The sequence below is a fragment of the Rhinopithecus bieti genome, unplaced genomic scaffold (assembly GCF_001698545.2).
Source record: "Rhinopithecus bieti isolate Rb0 unplaced genomic scaffold, ASM169854v2 scaffold_7398, whole genome shotgun sequence".
Classification (NCBI taxonomy): Eukaryota; Metazoa; Chordata; class Mammalia; order Primates; family Cercopithecidae; genus Rhinopithecus; species Rhinopithecus bieti.
Window position 1 is genome coordinate 3,804,453 of NW_016805783.1, and position 10,713 is coordinate 3,815,165.

General features: G+C 38.5%; 1 protein-coding gene across 1 annotated transcript in view; it reads left to right on the forward strand.

Annotated features, from left to right (window-relative positions):
• Positions 1–10,713, forward strand: part of SUCLA2 (succinate-CoA ligase ADP-forming subunit beta) — a 70,861-nt gene that overhangs the window by 31,534 nt on the left and 28,614 nt on the right. Inside the window, exon 6 of the mRNA XM_017873797.1 lies at positions 4,153–4,291. Coding sequence (XP_017729286.1) covers positions 4,153–4,291 — 139 coding nt within the window. The remainder of the gene's footprint in view (positions 1–4,152; positions 4,292–10,713) is intronic.

Below are 10,713 nucleotides of genomic sequence, written 5' to 3' on the forward strand. Positions count from 1 at the left end.
AAAAAAAAAAAAAAGGTCATTACTATACCATTACCTTGTCTAGTAAAATTAACAATAATTTTTTTTTTTTTTTTTTTTAGACGGAGTCTCGCTCCGTTGCTCAGGCTGGAATATAGTGGCACCATCTTGGCTCACCACAGCCTCCGTCTCCTGGGATCAAGCAATTCTTCTGTCTCAGCCTCCCAAGTAGCTGGCACTACAGGTGCCTGCTGCCACACCTGGCTGATTTTTGTATTTTAGTAGAGACAGGGTTTCACCTTGTTGGTTAGGCTGGTCTTGAACTCCTGACTCCAGGTGATCCACCCGCCTCGGCCTCCCAAAGTGCTGGGATTACAGGCGTGAGCCACCACGCCCAGCCAACAATAATTTCTTAGTATCATCACTTAGTCATTCAAATTACTCTAGTTGTTTCAAATCAATTTTTCATCTACAATTTGACTCAGGATCCAAATAAGGTCCTTCATTGTTATTTTATTTATTTATTTTCTCTGAGATGGAGTCTTGCTCTGTCACTTAGGCTGGAGTGCAATGGTACGATCTTGGCTTACCGCAACCTCTCCCTCCTGGGATCAAGCTATTCTTCTGCCTCAGCCTACTGAGTAGCTGGACTACAGGTGTGCGTCACCATGCCTGGCTAATTTTTGTACTTTTTTTTTTAGTAGAGATGGGGTTTTGCCATGTTGGCCATGCTGGTCTTGAACTCCTGACATCAGGTGATCCACCCTCGTCGGCCTCCCAAAGTGCTAGGATTATAGGCGTGAGTCACTGTGCCGGGCCCCTTCATATTTACTGACTGATTTGGCTCACAGGTCTTCAAAAACTTAACAGGTTTCTCTTTTTTGCTGTCTTCATCTTTTTTCTTCCAGTTTAGTTGTTGAAGAAACTTAGGTGATTATCATTCATTGTTTTTTGTAGTCTGGATTTTATATCTCCATGGTTTAAGTGGTTGAACATTTAAAATATTCCTGTGTCCCCTTTATTTTCTGTAAATTGTATAGAATGGATGGGACACTGTCTTATATATCTCCATGATAGAGCTGTGGTTTATGAATGATTTTAAGAATTCGTTGAGGCCGGGCGCGGTGGCTCAAGCCTGTAATCCCAGCACTTTGGGAGGCCGAGGCGGGCGGATCACAAGGTCAGGAGGTCGAGACCATCCTGGCTAACACAGTGAAACCCCGTCTCCACTTAAAAAATACAAAAAATTAGCCGGGCGAGATGGCGGGCGCCTGTAGTCCCAGCTACTTGGGAGGCTGAGGCAGGAGAATGGCGTGGACCCGGGAGGCGGAGCTTGCAGTGAGCTGAGATCCGGCCACTGCACTCCAGCCTGGGCGACAGAGCGAGACTCCGTCTCAAAAAAAAAAAAAAAAAAGAATTCGTTGAATGCTGTGGTCCTTCTTTCAGTTTGTATATGTTCACAATAAAATTTTGCCTACAGTTTTACTGGTCTTCTCTATTGTCCTTGTGTGCTCCTTCCCCTCCATTCTTCCCCTCACAAAAAAAAGTCCCCATTGAGTTTAATATTATGGCCTGTGAGAGTTGCTTGGTAATATTTGTAATGCTGCTATTGAATTAAATTGTTTGCTTTGGATATAAAATTTAGTGACTCATCTTTTCGTTTGTTTGTTTTTGAGATGGAGAGTCTAGCTGTGTCACCCAGGGTGGAGTGTGCAGTGGCACAATCTTGGCTCGCTGCAACCTCCACCTTTCAGATTCAAGCAATCCTCCCACCTCAGCCTCCCAAGTAGCTAGGATTACAGGCATGCACCACCATGCCCAGCTAACTTTTTTTTGGGTATTTTTAGGAGAGACAGGGTTTCACCATATTGGCAGGCTGTTCCAGAACTCCTGATCTCAAGTGTTCTGCCTGCCTGGGCCTCCCACAGTGCTGGGATTACAGATGTGAGACGCTGTACCTGGCCTAATGACTCATCTTAAAAGAAAATTCGAATATTGAACTTTGAAGTTAAACATTTTATTATTATTATTTTATTATTATTATTCTTATTTTTTTTTTTTTTGAGACGGAGTCTGGCTCTGTCGCTCTGTCACGCAGACTGGAGTGCGGTGGCATGATCTCGGCTCACTGAAACCTCTGCCTCCCAGGTTCAAGCGATTATCCTGCCTCAGCTCTCAAGTAGCTGGGATTATAAGCACCCGCCACCATTCCCAGCTAATTTTTGTATTTTTAGTAGAGACAGGGTTTCACCATGTTGGCCAGGCTGGTTTTGAACTCCTAACCTCATGATCTGCCCACCTCGGCCTCCCAAAGTGCTGGGATTACAGGCGTGAGCCGCTGTGCCCAGCCAAGTGCAAGAATTTTGACCAGCACAAAGGTTTAAAGAAGATAGAGAAATGTTTCTGATGGAGAGTAAAGCAAATAATTTTGGCAGATGAATGATATAAATGTTTAAAATGCACAGATTTGATTAGGCAGTTATGTGAAGATGATGAGAGTGAAATTTGGATGAGGAAGAAAATACCTGATTTACAAGAATACATGAAGAAATAATCTAAGATTATATAGCATTTTTCCTGATGGTTATGAGTGGAAATAGTGCCTAGCATTAGCAAATTGATGTCATAATGAATTGATCAGAATTTGTAGTTTTCAAATGTTTAAGCCTAAACATTTGGTTTTAGTTTTTGTTTTTTTAGGTGAGTTATGACATAGTGAAAAACTTTCATAATAAAATGGTACTTTCATATTATTCTTTATTTGAAATAGGTCATAACAAAAGATTACATTCCTTAGTGCTTTTTTTTTGTTTGTTTTTTGGAGACAAAGTCTTACTCTGTCACCCAGGCAGGAGTGCAGTGGTGTGATCTCGGCTCACTGCAACCTCCACCTCCTGAGTTCAAAGCAAATTTTGTGTCTCAGCTGGGATTATAGGCATGCGCCACCACACCTGGCTAATTTTTGTATTTTTAGTAGAGACAGTGTTTCACCATGTTGCCCAGGCTGGTCTCAAACTCCTGGCCTCAAGTGATCCATTTGTCCTCCCAAAGTGCTGGTATTACAGACATGAGCCACTGTGCCCGGATTACATTGTTTAACTTGATCATTTACTTTATTTATTGGCATTTGGCTCTTTGTAAATATCTTCTTCATCTTCAAAGAATTTAAGAATTTTTTGTTACTGAAAATCAAAAGAATGTGTTACAACCTTAGATAGCAAATGAAAAATAGGAAAGTATTCTCATAGTGTTCCTGAGCAGTGGCAGCACTGTTAGAGTAAACATATAGACATGTATCCTCTGTACCAGTGGTTCAGAATTGCTTGTGGAACTTGAAACATGATAGATGCTTGATCCAGTGTAGAACTTGTCAACCAGAACTTCTGAGTTGGGACCTTGATATTGTATTGTTTAAAAGCTCTATGGGTATCTCTAATTGGGAATCTCTCAAGACTGTAAACTCCTTTATGATATTATAAAGTTAAATATCTTTATCTTTTGGGCCTAGCATAGTGCCTGGAATGTATTAGATGCTCGGTAGATTTTTGAATGAATGGGGTAACACTCATTTGACTCAATGACATGCATTCTTATTGCTTGCTAGACACTCTTTATAAATTACACAAAAGGTAAAATAGGGTCTTCTAATATTTTGGCTTTTATTTGGACCATTAGGGTTGTCACATTCTATATTTTTAGTACAGTCAGGGTTTCACTGTGGGTGGCCAGGCTGGTCCCTAACTCCTGGCCTCAAGTGATCTGGCCCCCTCAGCCTTCCAAAGTGCAGGGATTACAGGCGTGAGCCACTGTGCCTGGCCCACATTTTATATATAGTTTTAATAAGATATAAGCCTCTCTTTTCAGCTTAGGTTGGCCATAAAGCTTAGGCAGTATGGACATTATGGAATAAACCCTGGAACTGGAATCTAGGCCAATGGCAAGTTACTTGATCTCTCTGAATCTCTTTCTCATCTATAAAATGGGCATAATATTTTGAGTAAAGTTTTGTTTAAGATTTTGAGTAAAAAGTTTTGTTTAACCGTTTAGTAATGGTAGCTGCTATTTTAGTAATTAATGTTTGACTATAAATGACTCATATTTATCGTTTAAGTGATAAACTACAAGGCTTTTTATTTACAATAATGTTGATTAGACATGCAGACCACCTATAATAAAAAGAAATATTGATTTCAGCTTGCACAGAAGATGGGATTTCCACCTAATATTGTGGAATCAGCAGCAGAAAACATGGTCAAGCTTTACAGCCTTTTTCTGAAATATGATGCAACCATGATAGAAATAAATCCAATGGTGGAAGATTCAGATGGAGCTGGTAAAGTATCTTCTTTTGTCTAATATGATTATTCATTTATTTCTCTGTTATATGCTTCCCTAAGGAAGTTAAACTCATAGAGGTTCAAGAAGTTAAACTTCTACCTATGTAGAAGCTTTTTTTTAAAATAACAAATAGAACGAATATGAACAAATATTAAACCCATTAAAACAAAACAAACTATTAAACCCATTAAAACGAAACAAAAAAAATAAAACACCTTATAGAGACATGCACAGAGGGGTTGGAACTGTGCTGTCCAATACAGTGACAATCAGCCACACGTAGTTATTAAAATTAATTAAAGTTACATAAGATTTAAAAATTCATTTAACTAGTTGCACTAGTCATGGTTCAAATACTCAGTAGCCAAATGTGGTTACTGTATTAAGAGAGCACACATATAGAGCATTTCCATCATTGCAGAAGGTTTTATTGGGCAGTGCTGGGTTAGTGTATCCAGTGTGGTGGTGATTGAGCTGTAATTTTGTCAAATTAGCTATCTGGATATATAGATTGCATACTACATACATTTTGCATCTTTATTCACTTAGTAACATATCCTGGGGAAGTCTTTATGTATATGGGGTCTTTATATATTAAGGATGTCAATCTTTTGTCTGACATTTGGTCTGAATCTTTTTCTGAGATTGTACTTTATTGTTTAATGTTATTTGATTTTGGGGAAATATTTTGTTTTGCATGTACTCAAATCTCATTACTTTTTTTTTCTTGAGACTGAGTCTTGCTTTGCTTTATTGCCCACACTGGAGTGCAATGGCGTGATCTGGGTTCACTGCCATCTCCGCCTCTTGGATTCAAGTAATTCTTCTGCCTCAGTCTCCCAAGTAGCTTGGACTACAGGCATGCACCACCACACCTAGATAATTTTTTTTGTGTTTTTAGTAGAGGTGAGGTTTCACCATGTTGGTTGGCCAGGCTGTTCTTGACCTCCTGACCTTAGGTGATCTGCCTGTCCCGGCCTCCCAAAGTGCTGGAATTGCAGACGTGAGCCCCTGCGCCGCCAAGTTCCATTACTTTTATACTGAGATATTTTTTTTCTCCGTCTTTTACACTTTTTTTTTTTTTGGAGATGGAGTCTTGCTCTGTCGCCTAGGCTGGAGTACAGTGGCGCGATCTCGGCTCACTGCAAACTCCGCCTCCCAGGTTCACACCATTCTCCTGCCTCAGCCTCCTGAGTAGCTGGGACTACAGGTGCCCCCTGCCACGCCTGGCTAATTTTTTGTATTTTTTTAGTAGAGACAGGGTTTCACCATGGTCTCGATCTCCTGACCTCATGATCTGCCCGCCTTGGCCTCCCAAAGTGCTGGGATTACAGGTGTGAGCCACCGTGTCCAGCCTTCTCCATCTTAAGATCAGTAAATATTCATCCTCAATGTGTTCTGTTTTTTCTTTTGGGTCAGTTTAGTCAGATATGTTCTATTTTTTGAATTGTTTCTTTCTTACTTTTACATGTTTAATCAATTAATATTTTACTTTAGCTTTACTTTTTGTTTTTTAGAGTATCTTATTCTATTTTTAGTAAAGCTAAAGTAAAGGTTCTGCAGTGAGAACTTTATTTTCTTTTTTTAAGCTTTCAAGTAAAGCTAAAGTTCTGCAGTCAGGTTAAATTATGGCATTAAGATATTCTAAAAAACTAATAGTAAACTGCATGCAGACACACTTGGAATTTAAAGTCCAAATGTGATAAGATCCAAAGGATCTTGATAACTGAAGTCCTACGTCAGATTCTCTTATTTGAGGTAGAAGTTCAAGGAAATTGATGTTCTCTCTAATTTGTTGTTTGACTGAATATTATCTAGAGGGATTATGGATTCTAGGTGGAGTGGGATTCTTTCAGCCATGGCAATTTTGACAGTTTCTCATGGGAATGGGTTGAGTTTTCTCATGGGAATGGGTTGAGTTTCTTCATGGTCTCAGAAGTTATTATTGTTTGAATTTTAAGTCTCTTATGTGTTTCACATTTAAAGATATATAAAATATTAATATATACAAATTTATCACAGCTTTGACTCCTCAATTACCAAATTTGGGGAAATAATAGCACCCCAAAACCTTAGCCATTCACTGGGAACAATTATCCAAAGCATTACTATGTTCCCAGAACCTTGGCCTTAGTTTTATCAAAGATCGTGGCAGAAACTCAGTGGTATCTGAGTGAAGAAGAGTAGACAGATACTAGTCTCACCAGAATACCAGTCATCCTGATTATTTTCCTGTGGACTTAAACTCAGGAGAAATCTCCAAGCAAAAATTGATTTTGGTACTATGCATTTGTTACTTCTAGAGAGGAAAACTACCAATGTGTCATCTCCCCTGTTGAGTACCATGAAATAGGCACCTCAGTGTGAACTGAGAATGGGCTCTACTGATATTCTACCCATACTTACTTGTGAGCATGTATTGTCAGTGGCTGCTTCTACTGCCTGTTACAGACCTTCTGCCTAAGAAATCTCTTTCCTAGGGATTTCACCCTGAGTTTTTTTCCATTGGAGAATCGCCCTCAACTGCTTCCTCAGTAAACCTGCCTTGATCTTCTGGAGTGTACTCCAGAGGCCTAGCAGGACTACTGCCTTCACTAGGTGTTCCTCATGCCCCTCCCCACCTTTTAAAAATTTAATGGGCTACCCAGTATTTAGAAAAACACTTTTTTAAAATCCAAATACTGATTTAAAAAACCTTAATACTGAGTCACAAATTAAAAAGTATTAGCAGATATCTAAGAATTCATAACAGATAATGATCTTTAAATACAAAGCAATAACATTGGAAATTAATATAAAATATTGTATTTTTTAATTTTTTGAGACAGTCTTGCTCTGTTGCCCAGGCCGGAGTACAGTGACACAGTCACAGCTCATTGTAGTCTTCTGGGCTCATGCGATCCTCCCTCTTCAGCCTCTTGAGTAGCTGGGACCACAGGCGCATGCCACCATGCCTGGCTAATTTAAAAAAAATTTTTTTGTAGAGATGGGCCCTCAGTATGTTGCCTAGGCTCGTCTCCAGCTTGTGTGCTCAAGCCATCCTCCCACCTCAGCCTTCTAAAGTGCTGGGATTAAAGGTGTGAGCCATCACACCCAGCTTATTTCTTTTTTAAATACAAAGAAAATATTTACAAACTGAACAACTGCAGGAAAAGTAGGGTCAATACTGTGAGGAATACTCATTCAAAGGGGTCAGTTCTTAATATGTTAGGTTGGTGCAAAAATTCAGTTGTTCCATTGTTTTAAAAACGGCTATTACTTTTGCACCAGCTTGATATAACTTAAATGTAGTTATCTAAGGATTAACTAAAAACTGTCCAAGAACCATCCAAGAGTGGATCTTTATCCAATTTATATGGAAAGTAAAAGGATAAGAATTGCCAATTTTTTTCCTGTTCAACAGCATTAATTTAATTTAATGGGTGGTATTTTGCTGAACTAAATCATTCCTTACGGTGAATATGGTACCATGTGGGCTTTTTTTCCCCTTACTTTTAAATTTTGATACAGAAATAAACAGTATAGGGAACTCCTAAATACACTTTCCTCAACATTGCCAGTTGTTTACATTTCACTCTATTTTATTCTCTTTCTGCTCTCTGTCTGCGTAAACATGCATTTGTGTGTATAAAAATATAAATATATTTGGAACCATTAAGAGTAAGTTGGAAGACATTGTTCTTCTAGTATCTAAAAACAAGAACATTCTTTTTTTTAATTTTTTTATTTTTTGAGATAAGTCTCGCTCTGTCGCCCAGGCTGGAGTGCAGTGGTGCAATCTTGGCAGACTGCAAGCTCTGCCTCCTGGGTTCTCACCATTCTTCTGCCTCAGCTTCCCAAGTAGCTGGGACTACAGGCGCCCGCCAACACGGCTAATTTTTTGTATTTTTAGTAGAGACGGAGTTTCACCATGTTAGCCAAAATGGTCTTGATCTCCTGACCTCGTGATCTGCCCGCCTCGGCCTCCCAAAGTGCTGGGATTACAGGCATGACCCAAGAACATTCTCTTATATAACCTGGCTACATTTATGAAAACCAAGAAATTTAACACTGAGAAAATATTATCTAATTCATAATACATATTCAAATGTAGCCAGGTGTCCTAGTAATGTCCTTTATACTATTTTCCCCCAGGAGCAGGATCACACATTGAATTGAGTTGTCACGTCCATTTGACCTGGAACAGATCTTGAAGTTTGATTTGTTTCTTGACCTTATGTTTTTGTTGTTCCATTTTTTTTTTTTCTTTTTTAAAGAAGGGGTCATTTATTTCGTAGAATGCCCTTCAGTTTGTGTTTCTCTGTTTGATGTTCCCTCATGGTGTTTTTTTCCTTCATAGTGCACGTTGTCAGGAGGTACATTATGTTGGTTTGTTCCAGTATTGATAATGTTAACTTGGCTCACTTGTTTAAGGTAATGTCCAGAAGGTTTTTTCATTATAGAATCATTGTTTTTTCCCATTGTAATTACTATGAAATTTGTGGGAAAATATTATACTACTTGTCAAACTTTTACCCATTAGTTTTGGCATCTACTGATGATTTTCTAACTGCATCATTCCCTCTATATTTAGTAGTTGACTTTGTATTAAAAGAAGAACTTTCTCTTCTGCCCCATTCATTTGTATTAGGATGGGCTCATCCATTCTTTAATCAATGAGTTATCCCTTTTAATCATTATTTTGTTGCATGGACTGTCCCAGATTTGGCCAGCACAGGCCACTTTCAGGCTTGCTCTTGTGGCCTCTTTTTTTTTTTTTTAAAAAAATAAAAAATTATAAATAAAATTATAATTTAACTTACAATATTGAAACAAATACACTTTCAGGAAGTTGTTAAAATAATACAGTCTTACATGACCTTCACCCATTGATGACATCTTATTTAGCTGTATACACCCAAATAGTTGACATTGGCTCATTACTGTTAGCTAGACTAAATATTTTATTTAGTTTTCACCATTTTTTTAACATTTTAAACCTGCAGTCATTTGTGTGTGTATGTATAATTTTATTTAATTTATTCCATACATAGATTTGAGTAGCCACCACCACAATCAAGATACAGACTGTTCCATCAATACAGGAGACCTCTTTGTTTTCACAGCCTCTACCAATTCTTTCCTACCCCGTCCCTGTGCCCTGGAAATCACTAGTCTATTCTCCATCCTCTATAGTTTTTTTTTTTTTTTTTAATTTTGAGAATGTTATATAAATGCAATCATATAATACATAACCTTTTAAGGTTGACCTTTTTACTATACATAATGCCTTTGAGGTCTATCCAGGTTGTTGCATCTGCCAATAGTTTCTTTTTTATTGCTGAGTAGCATTCCACTGTATAGAAGTACCTGATTTCATTAAACTATTTACACTTTGAAGGATATTTGGGTTATTTCTAGTAGTTTGCTATCACCAACAAGCTGCTACAAACATTTGCAAGGTTTGTGTGACTGTAAGTCCTCCCTTTGTCCTTTTGATATGCCCATATTATTATTTGAGCAAGGCTTTAAATTTTGTGCAATAATATATTCCAGGATTGTCTTCTGTTTTCCTTGTCACAGTTTGGCAATCCACTGTTTCTCCAAAGGACCCTGGCTTCTTTTTGTGGAAAACGATATTTATTAATAGGTACCAAGATAGACATACTATTTAATGCATATTGCTAATATTGTGTCATTGCTTCTAGACCTTTTCAGCAAACACAGCCAAGAAGTATGTTTGTATATGTGTATATATATGTTTGTACACATACATAAAAACACACCTATGTTTATGTCTGGTTTTTTTTGTTTGTTTGCTTGTTTGTTTGTTTTGGGACCAAGTCTCGTTCTGTTGCCCAGGCTGGAGTGCAGTGGCGTGATCTCAGCTCACCTCCACCTCCCGGGTTCAAAGCGATTCTCCTGTCTCAGCCCCCTGAGTAGCTGGGATTATGGGCACTTGCCACCATGCCTGGCTACTCTTTTTGTATTTTTAGTAGAGATGGAATTTCTCCATGTTAGCCAGGCTGGTCTCGAATTCCTGACCGCAGGGGATCTGCCCACTTCAGCCTCCCAAAGTGCTGGGATTACAGGCGTGAGCCACTGTGCCCGGCCTTCTATCTGTATTTTTTTAAAAAAAATTTTGTAGAGATGGGCCCTCAGTATTTTGCTTAGGCTCGTCTCCAACTCGTGTGCTCAAGCCATCCTCCCACCTCAGCCTCCGGAAATGCTGAGATTAAAGGTGTGAGCCATCACACCCAGCTTATTTTTTTTTTTAATTTAAAGAAAATACTTTATGAATTAATGAAGAAATAATAATGGAAATGAGAGAATATTTCAAACTGAACAACTGCAAGGAATGTAGTGTTCATTGTGAGGAATACTCATTATCAAAGGGGTCAGTTTCTTAATATTTAGGTTGATGCAAAAATTGCAGTT